Raw genomic sequence first — 16,907 nt, forward strand, 5'->3', positions numbered from 1 at the left:
AATAAAAATAATATGCTTTTCTTTGACAAATAAAATCAATTTAATTAAACTTATTAAAAAAAAATGAATTCTACAGAATTGTCAGTTAAAAATATAAAAAATTCAGATTTTCAAAGATTTAATATTAAATTATTATCTAAAACATTAATTGAAATTGATTTTTAAATAAATTTTTATTAGAAAATTCTACGAGAATTCAATATTATTTAAATACAAAAATAAATAATTTATTGAATAATTGAATGTTTCTTACAATTGTAATATTATAAAGAATTCTATCAACAAATTTTTAAATAATTGAATTCTTTCAACGAATTTTTTACAGAATAATAATTGAAATTCTGCGTTGAGTTTTAATATTTATAAAAATAATTAAATATTTGCGTAGAATTTTATTAAATTTTTTTAAATAATTGAATTCTTTTTAGAAAACTTTATTTAAAAAATAGATACTGAAAATCATTGAATTGAGGAAAATTTTTGAAAATAATTGAAATTTTACCAATAATACCTAATTTTATTAGTTTTTGAAAATATTAAATTTTGGAGAAGAATTTTATTATTTATAAATATAATTGAAGTTTTGACAAGAAGTTTTTTAAATTTTTGAACATAATTGAATAATTGTTAAATAATAATTCATAATTATATTATAAATGTTATCAAAAATTGAAATAACTATTATTGGAAAAATTTTAATTCTTCTGCGAAGAATTTTATTACTTTAAAAATAATTGAATTTCTACAATCATTTGTAATTTCTCTAAAATTCAATTTTTTTGGTGATTTTAACTAAAAAATTTTAACTTAATATTCTTTTGTAAATCCATTACTTTTAATAATTAATTAAATATATATTAAAAAATTATAATTAATTTCATTATAAATGAATAAATTTTGGTAACAAAAAATGTACCTTTATTCTGTCAAAAAATAAATTAAAATTAATATTAATTAAGAATTACCGTAAATAATTACTTTACCGTAAAAAATAATAACAATTAACAATAATATTTCCTGCTGTAAAAAATTATTTTATCGATAAAAAAATATTTCTCTCTAATTTTGCAAAATAATTAAAAATAATTCTTATTCACAATAATATTTATTATTATATAAATATTATAACTATTTTAGCAATAAAGAAAATATACTTTTATTTTGCCAAAAAAAAGTTAAAATTAATTAACAAAAATTAGAATAACAATAATTTTATTACAAGTAAATAATTATTTTATCGACAAAAATAATTCGTTCTTATTTTGCAAAAAAAAAAAAATATTAAAATCACAAATAAAAATTCACAATAATATTTATTATTCTAAATAATTATTTCAGTGCCAAAAAGAAGATATACTTTTAATTTGCAAAAAAAAAAAAAAAATATCAATTATAAAACGAGCGTTCCCCTATTTTAAACTTGATACATCTAACGCCAGAGACCGCCAGTCGATGGTCCAGCACAGCATCCCCCAGCGCTACCAGCGCAATCTTCCGTTAACAACCCCACACTAAAATGAGGGTTGTTATTTGAGATTCGAAAAGCGCAGGACACAACCGCAAACAATACACATGCGTGCGCGTGTTTCTCTCCTGCTCTCACGAAATAATAATCCCCCAACAATTATTTTCACCGATAAAATAACAATTTCACGAATAATTAATTATTTAACAAAAAAGAAAAATAAAGACTAAAATAAAGTAAAGAAAGAAAGAAGAAAAAAAAATTGAAAATAATTGATAAAGAATGAAAAAATTTAAATTTAAATTTGTCTTCCCCTAAAACAGAGAGTGAGAGAGAGAGAGAGAGTATATTTTTTTCTTTTTCAAAGTACATGTTGTCAAAAGGTATTAAAAGGGGGGTGTAAATAAAATGGCCGTGATTCGTTGACCGAGCTTTATCAATTATTCGTGAGTGTGTGCGCATGTAAGTAACACGTGCTTCGGCTTTTTAGTGTGGTGTGTGTGTACATAGGGGGGGAGGGAGGGGTGGTGGTTTTGAGAACAATTGAAGAGGTGCAGGCTATCCAATTAGTGTCTAATCGGTTTAAAGCAAGTGTGCGCTAAGTAGCAAGACATGATATTGTCTTACGTTACACTCGTGCGTAAAAAGTTGTGCTGATATATTATTTAAACGCCGAGAGAAATAGAGAGAGAGAGAGAGGGAGAGACAGAGTCTGAAATACTGTCTCTCCATAGTGAAAATTCTCTTGATTAAATCGGTAAGTGATATCCTGGTTATCGATCCTCCTTTCTCTTTGATAGAATGAAGAGCTTTTGTCCTTGAAATGGCAGATTCAATCGCGTCATCTCTCGCGTTTTTATTAATAGTGACAATTTTTTCATTTTAAATTCAAAATAAAACGTTTTTTAAAGTTTTTTTTCTTGCCTTTCAACTATAAAAAAGAATTTTTTGCTTTTAACAATAAAGAATAATTTTTTTTTTTTGTATATTTAATAAATATTATTATTTTAATTTTTATTTAATTAATAAATATTATTAGCTATTAAGAAAAGAAATAATTTTTTTTGATAAATATTTGATTGAAACGAAAAAATGTTTTTATTAAGAAGTGAAAAAATAAATAAATTATTAAACTGTTATTCTAATGGTGACAATTTTTTATTTCAAATTAAAAATAAAACGTTTTTTAGTTTTTTTTCCGGATATAAATTATAATTTTTCCCTTTTAACTTCAGAGAACAATTATTTTTTGCTTCAATAATAAATTATAAAAAGTGTTCGCTCTTCGCTATAAAAAATACAAATATCATTCGCAATTAAAAATAGAAATAATTCTTCTGTAAAATATATTTATACGAAAAAATGTTTTTGAAGAAGCAAAAAAATAATTTAATTATTAAAAAAAAAATTTATAGTGCGTTAATTTTTTTAATTATAAATTAAAGTAAAAACGGTTTTTAATTACTTTCTCCTCTCGGCTGTGAAACATAATTTTTCCCCGTTTAACTGTAAAGAATAATATGTTTTGTTTCAATAAATAATACTAAATATTATAAAAAGTATTCACATGGTAAATAAAAATATTATTCGCTATTAAAAATAGAAATCATTTTTTTTGCGAAATATTCAAGAGCAACGAAAAAATGTTTCTAAAGTAAGGAAAAAATAATTTTATTATTACAGATTTTTGAATAGGGTAAACTAATTTCAAATTGAAAACAAAACTGTTTTCAATAATTTTTTCCTTTCAACTATAAAAAATAATTTTTTCCCTTACTTTAACTATAGAGAATAGGTTTTTTTTATTTGAATAATAAAAATTGTTTTCTATTAAAAATTGAAATATTATTTTGCTATTAAAAATTGAAATCAGTCATTAGTAAAGATTGAAATTTTAATTTTTATACCACAAAAACAAAATTTTTAATTTTTTAAAGGAAACAAATTTTTACCTCGTAAAATCGAAAAATAATTTATTAAATAGTAAAAAATTTGATTAATTCAAAAACAAAATTTGTGATTTCTTTGAATATTATAAACAAAAACAATATTTGGAATAGAAAGTGTCGAAAAAAATGTATCACAAAAAAAATAGGTGGGTAGATATTTTTTTCTCTTAATTAAAAAAAAGTTTTTGTCTATAATTTTTTTTTAAAAGCCAACGAAATTTTGCAGAAGTTTCTTTTTGACTTTCTTGTCCAAATTTTACTCTTTGCAAAAAAATATTGTTTGCAAGAAAATATTTTTAGCTTTTAAGAAAAATAATTTGTCTTGAACTTGAGAAGAACGAAGAAAAATATTTATTTCTAAATATTATTTTCGAAATAAGAAAGAAAGCTTTACCATAAAAAATATTTCCCGTAAATTACTTTCTCTCAACTGTATATTTTTATTACCGCATTAATTCAACAAAGTATAACAAATCGAGAATTTACTTTTTATGATAAAAATGCGAATAAAAAATTAAAGAATTGAATTAAAAAAATAAAAAGTAAATATTTTCCATGGAAAAGTTGTAAAAACTCAAAAAAAAAATTGCATAAAGAAAAGAAGAATAAAAAAATAAGAAAAAATAATATCAAATAAAAATTTTTATTTTTAATATAAATATGAATAAGAAATTAATGAATTGAATAAAAAAAATACATTTATATATCTCATGGAAATGCAGTAATATGAATATTGAAAAAATGCAACTACTATTTATTTCCCTTGCAGACATTTCAAATTGGCGGAAAAAAAAATTCGGAAAATGAGATCCTATGACGGCGAAAGTAGTTCTGGGGAAGAAGATGACAAACGAGAGGTTTTACCGGAAGTACATTTACAACCTTGGCAACGATCAACTTCCCATCCTACTTGGGCTTGGGAGCATCGCAATGAAGTAAGACAATATTTACATTCAAAAAAATTGAAAATATTTCAAAACTGTTTTCCAAATATCACCAGAAAATCGGAAAAAGAAAAAATGCGAAAAAATAGAAAATAGTATAAGCAATAATAATAATAATAATAATAATAATAATAGTAAAAAGAATATTATTATAAATTATAATTGATTTATTTAAACAGTATATACACTGAAAAAATGTTTTTGATTTAAGTAAAAATTATTTAATTCAAGTAAATATTTATTTAACAAAAATCAAGTAATTATTTGAATCAAACAATTTTTTTTCAATTCAGTGTACAAACTTACGAAAAAATAAAAATTCTTTTATAAATAATAATTTATTATAATATTAAACAAAATTATATTATTATTAACAATATAATTGTTATTCATTTATTACTGACAATATAAATTTAATATTAATATTATTGCACACAAAGAAAAGTTTATTTTGAACCAAATTTATTGTAAAGTCTTTGTGTTAAAGAAATGTATATTATATTTTTCTCACACCCTAATAACCATTTTATTTGTCACAAATAAATTTTCTTTGTGAAGAAGTAAAATTTATTTGTATGAAATAAATTTTCTTGAGAGGAAATAACATTTGTTTGTATTAAATAAATTTTCTTTGGGAGGAAAAAAATTTATTTGTATCAAATAATTTTCTATTAGGTTGTGAGACAAATGTCCCTCTTCTCTTGACATAATGATAAGAAGAATAATAAATATTAATCTGTACAGGCTTCGGACTAAATTTTGAAATGAAAAATAGTATCAAAAGTGCCATAAAATTTTCGTAATAACATTTTTTTTAATAATAAAATAGTGGTTTAATTTCTCCATTTGAGAACGTCAAGATCATCACTAGGTGGCGTGGAATCTGGTTTTGGCAAATTAACTGACATCTAGCGGTGACCATGACGTTCTCAGGTGGAGAAATTAAACCACTATTTTATTATTAAAAAAATGTTATTACGAACATTTTATGGCACTTTTGATAGTATTTTTCATTTCAAAATTTAGTACATTAAATCTAGAGACTTTGACAATTATATAAATGAATTTCAATTTTGATTTCACTTTAATTTGCTATATTTTTATGATCTCCAATATTTTAACTTTTTTTAACAAAATAAGTGACATTTGTAACTTATTTATAAAATAGTTGACTGAGATGAAAAAATTGTTAAAAAGTATGGTGTGTAAAAAATGGTTGTAGTAGTTAGTAAAATTACTTACATTTATCTGCATTTGGTGTAGTTGCCGGCCCATTCAGGAGAATCGATAGGTTCGATGAATTTCAATCCAGTGGGAATTCCTCATCCGGGAGTATCCGGACCACCAGTTAGTTATTCGCCTTCGGAACATTCACAAAGTGCACCAGGAAGAAGAACTCCTTTAGGTGCCGTAGGACTCGGAGGTTTCTATTTTCAGCAACAACCACAACCGCAAACATCGTCTAATGCACTGTCCGATGAAAATAAACCAGACCAAGAGAGGTGATTCTGCAATTAATTATTATTGATTCACATTAAATTAACAATAATAAAAGTAATACTCACTGTAGTCGGAAATCAATTTCTTTAATCGAATTTTCAATTAAATGATCAGAAAATTTAATTTTTTTGAAAAGTGTAGAAAATATATTCATCATTTTTCTTCTACTTAATATTTAACTTTCATTGTTTTATTTATTTCTTTTTGCTGTTAATTTTTTTTTTGTATTTTTCACGATCATTCAAAATGATGATACAGAGGGTCGATTATGTAATTTCATTTCTACTTTGACTTTCATTTTCACTATCACTTTGAAAGATATATTTTTATTTTCAATTTCATTTTCACTTTCATAAATTCTTAGTTCAGGGTTCAAACCAGTGAAAATATTTAAAAATACGAACTTTACGGACCAATTATACTGTCAAAAATATAATACCAGTCCGAGTCAGATAAGAGAACATTTTATCTACAACTACAAATTAAATTTTCCATAATTCTATAAAACATGAAGATATCGATAACTCCGAGTCTTCAACTCGGAGTGATCGGTTTCTTCATGTTTCATAATAATTAAAGATGACCGAATGATAAAATCATTATCAATTCAATTATTATTTTCAAGAATTCTTGAAAAGAAGAATTTTAGTTAACAACTAAAATTCTTCCTTAAATCGATTATTTTCAATACTTTTCGAAAAAGTTCTTTGACAATTTTCAAATCCATTTGTTAACAATATTCAATTTAAGAAATTTCAATTATTCGTAAATTATTTAATTAAATAAATATTAGAAAATAAAAACTTCAAATAGTATAAAAAAACTCAATTAAACTTTTTCAAAAAAATTAATTTCAAAATTCAGTTATTTCTAAAAATTCACGCTAAATTGCTTATAATATTCAATTATTATCTAAAATTTTAATATAAATTCATTTTTAAATTAAGTTTTATTAGAAAATTCTACTAGAATTCAATTATTTAAATGTAAAAATAAATAATTTATTGAACAATTAAATGTTTCTTAAAATTCAATTCCCCCATAAAGAATTTTATTAATAAATTTTTATATAATTGAATTTTTTCGACGAATTTTAATAACATTTTTAAGAATAATTACATTTTTCGAGAAATTTGATTAAAATTGCGTATAAAAAATAATTTGAAATTCTGCGATGAATTTTATTATTTGTGAAAATAATTGAAAACCTAAGAAGAATTTTTATTACTCTTGAAAAATAATTGAATTTCTTCAATAATTTGTAACTTTTCCAAAATAAAATTTTTTTCCGTGTTTTTAACTAAAATTCTTTTTTAAATGCATTATTTTTAATAATTTTTGAAAAAGTTCTTTGAGAATTTTCAAATTTATTTGTTTACAATTATTCAATTTTACAAAATTTATTTATTCGTAAATTCTTCAATTAAATACATATATTAGGAAATAAGAACTTGAAATAGTTTCAAAAAAAAATCCGCAATTAAACTTTCCCAAAAAAAATTAATTCCACAGAATTGTTAGTTAAAAATATGAAAAATTCAGATTTTCAAAGATTTTAATTTGAAACCTTTTCAAAATTCAATTATTCCTAAAAATTAACACTCTAATGCTTTTAATATTCAATTATTATAATCTCAAATTTTAACTAAAATCCATTTTTAACTCAATTTTTATTAGAAAATTCTACTAGAACTCAATTATTTAAATACAAAAAAATAATTTATTGAATGATTGCATATTTCTTAAAATTAAATTCTTATAAAGAATTTTATCAATGGATTTTTAAATAATTGAATTCTTTTGACAAATTTTTAATAAAATTTTTAAGAATAATTACATTTTTCGAGGAATTCGATTAAAATATTAAAAATAATTGAAATTCTGCGATGAGTTTTATTAATTTTGAAAATAATTGAATTTCTAAAAAGAATTTTATTATTTACAAAAATAATTGAATCCATGTGGAAATTTTATTATTTATGAAAATATTTGAATGATTGCGAAGAAATTTATAAAAAATTTGTAAACAATTAAATTCCTATGAAATTTTGATTACAATACATTTTACCGAATCCATTTTACAGAACGTCTTTTTTACCGAAAATTTTTTTTAAATAATTGAATTCTTTTGGACAATTTAATTAAAATAGTCAATATTAAAAACCATTGAGTGAGGAAAATTTTTGAAAATAATTGAAATTTTGCCAAGAATTTTATTTAAATTTTTAAAAATAATTGAATTTCGGAGAAGAATTTAATTACTTTTAAAGATAATTGAAATTTTGAATAAAAAAAAACGGACTTTTACGGACTTCAAGCAAATTTACGGACCTAGTTCGAGCCCTGTTAATTTTAATTTTCACTTTAAAAAATTTTTATTTTCCCTTTCCGTTTCACTTTTCTGATCTTTATTTTCACTTTCTGTTTAACAAATTTTTATTTTCATACTTTCTATCAAAAGTGAAAATAAAAATTCATCAAGCTAAAAGTAAAAACAAAAGTAAGAGCACAAATAAATAGCTAGCAAAGTGACAGTGAAAACAAAAAGTGAAAAACAATCAATTAAAGTGAAAATAAATGTAAAAGTAAAAATCTGTCAAAATTAAAGTGAAAATAAAAATATAACAAGACGAAAGTGAAAATTTTGTGAAAAGAATTTAAAAATACTATTGGAAATTTCTTTTTATGTTTTTCGTGAAAAATTAATTTTTCTCCCCCTTGGTAGGAATCGAACCCGAGACTACATTTCGTAACCAGTGCAGTGCTCTTACCACTTCAGCTACCTGCATAGTATTCCAAAATTTACACTTTCTATAAATCCTAATTCTAAATTCATTTAAAGTAACTTCAAATTATCAATAATACATAAATAACAATCCCATGTGAAAAAGTTCCTGGGAATGATACCGTGAAATTCCCGGCAGTGAAAATTAAATCAAAAAAATTCTAGGGGAAATTCCCGAAACCATTATCGGGAAATTTTTCACGTGGGATATAATATTAAAAAGTTTACAATTGAAAATAAATGAAATAATTTTTTTTTCGATAGTAGTGAAAATGAAGGATAATTTAATATTGTCTGTATTTTTTTTGCTTAATAGACCTGAGACTTCAAGACTGAATTGCCCATCAAAATCGAAAACAGCTCGTCAGGGAAAAAGTGTGAGATTGAATATAAATGCCAGAGAACGTAGAAGAATGCACGATTTGAATGATGCACTGGATGAATTACGATCTGTTATTCCCTACGCTCATAGTCCGTCCGTTAGAAAACTATCGAAAATAGCAACACTTCTCTTGGCAAAAAATTATATTCTCATGCAAGGTATGGCAAAAGAAAACAAAATTTTAATTTCATCTCAAGATAAGAAAGTTATATTTTGTGATGCAGGTAATCTTATTTTTAACAATAAGAAATCTTAGTTTAAGACAAGAAATCTTATTTTAAACACTTAAAAATATTATCTTAGTAAAAGAAATATTATTTTAAGACAAAAAATTCTATTTTGACACATAAATACACAGTGAAAAAGAAATTCTTAATTTAAAAACAGTTTTACATTCAGCAGTGTCTGCTTACATGTAAAATCCTTCTAAATCAATTACGAAAATTCAGCATTGACAGTCTTCAAAATTTTCCATCTTTTTTTAAAACAAGAAAATATTTTATTCCCGAATAAAATCTTATTTTTGGACAAAATATCTCATTTTAAGATAAAATCTTATTGTGGGTCAGTAAAATCATGTTTTAGACAAAAAATTTCATTTTAAGATACCCAATAATATGTTATTTTAAATCTTATTTTAGGACAAAAAATCTTGTTTCAAGATAAAATCTTATTTTAATACAAGATAATCTTAGTTTGAAACAAGAAAATCTTATTGAAAGTCAATAAAATCATATATTCAAAGAAAAATCTCATTTTAAGACATGAAATCTTAGTTTAGGGGAAAAAAATTCTATTTTAAGACAACAGATTCTAAAATACAATACAAGATAATTTATTTCTTTTTTTTTAAACAAGAAAATCTTATTCAAAGTCAATATAATTTTATTTTAAAATAAAAAAATTTAGTTTATATCATAAATTCTTATTTTAGAAAAGAAACTTTTATTTTAAGACAAAAATTTCATTATTAGCACATGAAATAGTGTTTAAAGGAGAATCATTTTCTTTTTAGACAAGAGAGACTCATTTTAAGTTAATAAATTCTGATTAGAACAAATAATAATCAAGATTCGACGCCAAGTATAAACCACGAAGAATATATCAAAATATCCTGCTTATATAGATAAAATCGAATAACTCGAGTAAATTATATTTTGAATTTTAACAACTTTGTAATTTAATTTCATGATTAACATGAGCAAAAAATTAAATCAAATTTTATCCGTCTTACTCTCTAAATTTGAATTAGTAAAAATGTTTACTAATTTTAATTAGTGACTGACTTTTTGCTTTTGAATTAGTAAATTTTACTAATAAATTATGTAGTAAAAGTTACTATTTATTAGTGAAGTTTACTATTTCAAAAGCAAAAAGTCAGTCACTAATTCAAATTAGTAAACATTTTTACTAATTCAAATTTAGAGAGTAATAAACAATTTCTATTTAAGGCAACTTTAAAATCTTGGCGTCAATGCTTTCATCAATTATAAGTTAGAATTTATTTTATTTTAAAAATTTTAAAATCTTATCGTAAATTATTTTTAAATTCTTTAAAAATATTTTTATTAACAACTATGCGTGAAAACAAAACTTTTCATTATAAAAACGTCAAATTTGATCAATTTTTGATCATCGAGTTATAAGCATTTAAAAAAAATTTACGTAAAAAACGTCATTTTTCAAAAATCTGTATCTCTTGAACCGCTTTATGAAAAAATTTGAAAAAATCAAGGTAGCTCATTTCAAAGAGTACTAAAAGAAAAAAAAATGTTTAAAAAAAATTTGAGATGCAAAAGCAAAATGATGTCCGACTTAGCCTGGATTGCCCCATATGTTAATCATGAAATTAAAATTCATATTTGTTACAATTTAAAATAATAACGTGAAACATTGACTAAATTCGGAAATGTAATTAGTAATTAATTAATAAAATCAATCAATATGAAAACTTTAGTTATAAATTTTACTTCGTAAACTTTTATTTCACTAATTGTTTGGACAATTAAAAAAACTTTTACTTTTGGCGGAATTTTTTGCATCAAAGATGTTTTGTTGGGATCATGATTTATGGAAAGGAAAATTTTCTTAAACTGAAATTTTATTTTAAGACGTAATGTAGTTTTCAGTCAATAAAATCTCATTTTCAGACATACAGTTTTTCTAAAAATATTAAATTAAGATAAAAAATGTATAAAAATTATTGAGATGCAATGTTTTGATGACATAATCGTCTCAATTTGAGAATATCAGAAAAACTGTGCAGATAGTCCTATTTTAAAATTTAAACCATAAAAACTTATTTTAGAACCATAAATCTCCTTTTAATCAAAAAAAGCGATTTTAAAGCCAATATAGTATCTTATTTTTAGAACAGAAATTTTATTTTGCAAAAAAATTTTGTTTTTATACAAGATAATATTATTTTAAAACATGAAAATATAAAAATGAAAATAATTCTAAAACTGGGTGTAAAGGGAAATAGAAGTCCTTAATTTGAAGTCTGATCAGTTTTTAAAAATTTTAAATGGCGGATTCAACATGGCGGTTCAATTTTGAATAAATTAATAACAAACTGTTTCTAAAATGATGGAATTTTCTAAATCTTTATATCAATTCAAAATAGCGACTATAGGTACTATTTTTTAATAAATCAAACCAGATATTTTCGTGCAAAATTTTAACGTTTTTTGACAAAACAATTAATTTTATCAAAATTAATCCGCTATATAGGATCCGCCAGGTAACATTTTTAAAAACAGACTTCAAATTTGTACTCAGTGACCTCAAAAACACTTTCTATACAAGGATTCATAAAAACCTATCATTTTAGACACAAATTTAAAGAAAAATCCAAGACCTTCTCATTTTTGATGAGAATGTAACAACTATTTCAGAATTGAACCGCCATTTCGAACTTTTAAAAGCTGATCACAGATTTAAAATTAGCGACTCCTATTTTCATCTACACTCGATTTTATAGAATAATTGTTTGAATTATTCTTAGAATAATCAAAAGTCACATCAATAAATTGTTAAGGGTGGTTTATACCCCTAAAACTCCAGTTTGTCTTAAATTTCATGCAGTGCTGATGATTAAGACAAAGAAGATATTAACAATTGTTTTAGTTCAAATTCAGAAAAAATTATTTAATTACAAAACAATTTTTCACTTGAAAATAAAACAGAATTAAAAGCGAATTTTGCAAAATACTTTTCTTCAGAATAATAAAATAAAGTACAATTTACGAAATAGTTTCCCGGCAATCTCTCTATAAAAATCAAAACAAACCAAAAATAAAACCTGTAAACATAAATCAAATCCTAAAAAAGTCCGACAACCAAGCGTTTTGTTATTTGACAACAGAAAAACATAAAGATTCATTTCAGCATTTTTCTGCATTGAAAAATAAAAGCTTTTTCTTTTTAGAATGCAGGGGAAAAAAATGTAATTCAAACTAATGGATGTGTGTCCTATATATATATATAGATAATTAGATTTTACAATCTCTTTTTCTCTCGCTCTCTTTTAGGAAATGCTCTCGAAGAACTAAGAAGAGTAATAACGGTACTTCAATCACCACATGCACACACAACAGCATTGCCATCAACCCCTGTATCATACGATCTACTACATGGATTTCCGGGAAAACTTTTTCAAGGTGTTACCGAGATGCAAGGACTTGTCTCAGGAAGCCAACAACAGGCACCCACATCAATCGGTCTTCCTATTGATGATTCAATTAAAAATACTGAAGCATCATAAGAAAATTAGTTTTTTTTTCTTTTTCTTTTTCTTTTTCTTTATTCATACCAAAGCAAAGTATATAGATATATATTATAATATATTTAAAAAGAATTCGCAAAAGTCTTCTGACTCTGCGACGAGTGAAAATTCTAGTCATTTAGCTTGTAAGTGAAAAGAGCAGTTTCTTGAAACGCTTTCGCGTTCAAGTCTGCTCGCGAAAAAAAAATGAATCAAACTTTTGAAAGTATTTTCTCTTAATCTGAATCAATCAAAATTTTCCAATGCGAGTGAGGACACAAAAATGATTTTTTTACTAAAGGAACTTTATTAACTAGAAGAATATTTTTATTAACAAAAATTTAATTCCAAAAAATGTCTTTATTGGCGAAAATTTAGTTATCAAAGAAAAGTTTTTATTGGCGAAAAATTGAAAAAAATGGTTTTATTAATGAAAATTTATTAAAGGAAATTTTTATTAAGAAAAATTTACTTGAGACAATTTTTTTATAGTGGAAATTTATTCCATAAAATTATTTATTAATGAAACTTTATTAACTGAAGAGTTTTTATTAATAAAAATTCCTATTACAGGAAGCTTTTTTATGGAAGAAAATTTATTACATGAAAATTTTCTATAACGAAAATTTACTATTACAGGACATTATTTATTAGTGAAACTTTGAAACTTAATGAAAAAAATTTACAAAAGTAACTTTTTATATACGAGAACTTATTTTATTAAAGAAAAATTCTATTAATTTATTTATTATTCTTTTTACAGTTTTATTTTTATATTTATTTTTATATTAATAGAAAAATACTTTTTGCAATAAATAGAAAATAAATACTTTAATAAATTTTTCAATACTTAAATATTTTTATTTTTATTTTATTTGTGTTAAATGTTTAATAGATTTATATTTATTAATTACGTTATCATTAATATTGTACGTTTTATTTGAATTATAACAGAAAATTAATAATTCTAATCTAAAAAAATTTTATTTATCATTCGAATCAAAGAATTATATTTACTGAAAAAATTTTTGAATCAAAAATTAGTAAATTATGTTTAATATTTCAAAACAAATTAAATACATCTTACCTAATTGTTATGGATAATTATAAACTGAATTTTCCTTATTATTATTCTACAAATAATACAGTCCAATTTTAGAAAAAAAGTTTCAAAAAGCAATAAAATAATGATTTTGTTCTTTTAAAATTTATCTCCTAATTCTAATTTATACATTGAAAAGAAAATTTATTTGATTCAAATAAATGATTAAATAAATATTTAACTTAGTAATAATAAATTTGCGAAAATTATTTATATTTTTTTATTATTAGTAATAATTATTATTTTTATTATTCTCTCTCCTGAACAAGCTTTAAAATTAAAAATAATTTTGTAATAATAATATTTAAATTTAATAATATTTTTAATAATTTAATAAATTTCCATCATTTCATTATGGTCAATTTTAAATTGATTCAGATTAAGAGATTTAGGAATTAAGAAAATATTAAACACAAATTTTTCAATTCAAACATTAAAAGAAAGCAAAATGTTTGCTTATAAACAATTTTTCCCAAAAAGATGGAAAAAAATTTCAAGAATAAGATTTTTTGAAAAATGCAGAAAAAATTGAAAAAAATTAAGCAAAAGAGAATGTTTAATTTTTGGATTGAAAAATATTTGCCAAAAAAAAGACTTGTAATTATTATACATAAAATATGCTTTGAATATTTCTTTTAAGTATAAACATAAGTATATATAGAGCTTAATAATTTATTTTCAAATAACCTGAATAATATTGAAATGGTTCGATTTTAAGCAGGGATTGATTATTTATTGGTTATTTAAAGGAAAAATTCATTTATTAAATGACATCAAAAAGAAAAAAAAGTTCACAGTGTGTCATGAAATATTTGAATAATTTCTTCGAATGCGCAGTAGAAAAAGAAAGTAATTTAGAGTTCCTAATTTTTTCAGCATAGACGTAAATAATAATTATCTATACGCGAAGAAATATTTATCAAATTTTTATTGACAAAAAGAACTGAATTTTTCATTTTTTTTCATTCTTTATTTATCCAAATTTTAATTTTTTTAAAATTAAATTTGTCATTTTCAACCAAATTTGTTATCTTTGTGAGTAGATTTTATATTTTTAAATCAAATTTGTTATTTTATAATCAAATTTTTAATTATAAAAAATCTAAAATTTGTTTTGACAAAAACTGTAAAAAATAGAATTTTTATTTTGCGAAAATAATAATTTCAAATTTTTTATTTTCGTAATCAAATTTTGTATCATTTTTACGAAATTTCTAATTACAAAAGAATTCAATAATGTGTTTCGAAAAAAATGTAAAAAGTAGATTTTTTTGTGTAAAAATTATATACTGAGTCTTATTTTCCGAAAATAATAATTCGTAATAAAATTTTTATTTTTTTATCAAATTTTCAATTACGAAAAAATACTTTGTTTCGAAACAAAAATGTAAAAAGTATAGTATTTTCATTTTGCAAAAATAATAATTATTGATAAAAAATTCTATTAATTTTTTGGTCAATAATTTGATAAAATTTTTTCCTGTATATATAAAAAACAAAAAATAAATAATAACGAACAATTTTTTCATAAAAAAAATAAACAAATAAATAAATAAAATCAATTAGAGATTTGGGACTCTACGCACATTCGGAAAATATCAATGTTCCGCCCGTAACACGATAGTCAATATAGAATGTGATAAATTTTTGAATATGCTAGTCATACGCAGATAACAAAATATGAATTTATATACATATATATTTACTGAATCAAGTCTTCGATTTTTAATAATTTATTCATAATATATGTATACACACACTATATTAGAAAACTAGAATATTATATTAAAACGTCTAATCCCAGAAGACAACAAAAAGAATAAAGAAAAACAGTAAAATAAAAATTGCACAAAAACTTACATAGATATGCTTCGTAGCAGAAAGTATTTAATTGCATTTAGAAAATTAAATGCTTTAAAAAGATTTTTAAGCTATATAGAAAAAAATGTCTTCAATTTATTTTTCAATATACAATAACATAATATTATATAATATGAAAAATAAAAATTTCCAGTGTGCAAAAAAAAAAAATAATTAAAAACAAATTATCTGGGATGTCCATCGAAAAATTACTAAATATCAAGTGCCAAGATGTTTTCAAAGTATGATAAAAGGAAAAAAGAATCAGAAGAAATAAATTTTCAGTTGGATTTCGAAATATTAGTTCACTGATAATCCAACTGCGCTTAATTTTTTCAATTTTCATTAAATTCAATTTAAATTATTTAAATTTAATTAAATATTTTTATTATTATTATCAGAATTGTTATTTTTTTTATTTTAGTGAGTAATTACACTCAGAAAAAAATTTTACTCAGAGGCTACTAAATTGTCTATTTGATTCAAATAAATTTTATTTGGTTCAAATACAAATTTCATTTGTACTAAATAAAATTTTTAATTAATACAAATAATGTAGGAGACTCTGTGATAAATATATATTTTATTTATTAAATAAATTATATTTGGTTTAAATAAATAATTATTATTTAATATTATTTTTTATTATTATTATTACCTATTATTTATAATTTTATTATTATTATTATTATTATTATTATTATTATTATTATTGTTTTTAATTTTATTATTACTATTATTATTATTATTATTATTATTATTATTATTATCATCAATAAATTCTCTAAGTGTATTTTTCGTAAAATTAATAATTAATAAATAATTATAATTTCTTCAAAAGAAAAGAAAAATAATTTATACTATATTTTTTATAGGATTCTCATTGTAAAAAAAAGTATTGTTTAATAGAAGAGATTCAAATTTCTGATTCTATTAGAAAAAAAAGTGTTTTTTATAAATAAAACTTTTGGGTTAAATTTTTTTTGTCAACATCGAAACGAGTAACAAAAATTAATTGTTGCTTCAAGATGTGAAAGTAGTGATAATGTGGAAAGTAAAAAAACTGAAAGTAATCTAGTAGATAAACATATTATATATATATAATAAAGACTTACAAATTAAATAATGAAGAAAACAAAAAATTAATATATTAA

The 16,907-nt window shown here is 21.9% G+C and overlaps 2 protein-coding genes across 3 annotated transcripts in view; one reads left to right on the top strand and one right to left on the bottom strand.

Moving 5' to 3' along the window:
• The window catches only part of LOC122507303, a 174,297-nt gene extending 168,593 nt beyond the window's left edge, over window positions 1-5,704 (bottom strand). For both annotated transcript variants that reach the window (XM_043619926.1, XM_043619925.1), the window contains exon 1: window positions 5,601-5,704. In XM_043619926.1, coding sequence (XP_043475861.1) covers window positions 5,601-5,633 — 33 coding nt within the window. In that variant the 5' untranslated portion in view covers window positions 5,634-5,704. The remainder of the gene's footprint in view (window positions 1-5,600) is intronic.
• LOC122507302 (class E basic helix-loop-helix protein 23) lies at window positions 1,465-13,248 on the top strand. Its single transcript, XM_043619924.1, has 5 exons — window positions 1,465-2,222; window positions 4,184-4,349; window positions 5,622-5,860; window positions 8,960-9,183; window positions 12,559-13,248. Exons 2-5 carry the CDS (start codon window positions 4,218-4,220, stop codon window positions 12,789-12,791), a joined length of 828 nt encoding a protein of 275 aa, XP_043475859.1. The 5' UTR covers window positions 1,465-2,222; window positions 4,184-4,217; the 3' UTR covers window positions 12,792-13,248.
• The last annotated feature ends 3,659 nt before the right edge of the window (window positions 13,249-16,907 follow it).

This window comes from Leptopilina heterotoma, unplaced genomic scaffold, assembly GCF_015476425.1.
Source record: "Leptopilina heterotoma isolate Lh14 unplaced genomic scaffold, ASM1547642v1 Lhet_46, whole genome shotgun sequence".
NCBI lineage: Eukaryota > Metazoa > Arthropoda > Insecta > Hymenoptera > Figitidae > Leptopilina > Leptopilina heterotoma.

Coding starts and splice junctions, on each gene's coding strand:
- LOC122507302 (XM_043619924.1), top strand. CDS start 4,218: ATGAGATCCTATGACGGCGAAAGTAGTTCTGGGGAAGAAGATGACAAA. Junction 4,350..5,621: donor CTTGGGAGCATCGCAATGAA/GTAAGACAATAT, acceptor CATTTGGTGTAG/TTGCCGGCCCATTCAGGAGA. Junction 9,184..12,558: donor AAATTATATTCTCATGCAAG/GTATGGCAAAAG, acceptor GCTCTCTTTTAG/GAAATGCTCTCGAAGAACTA.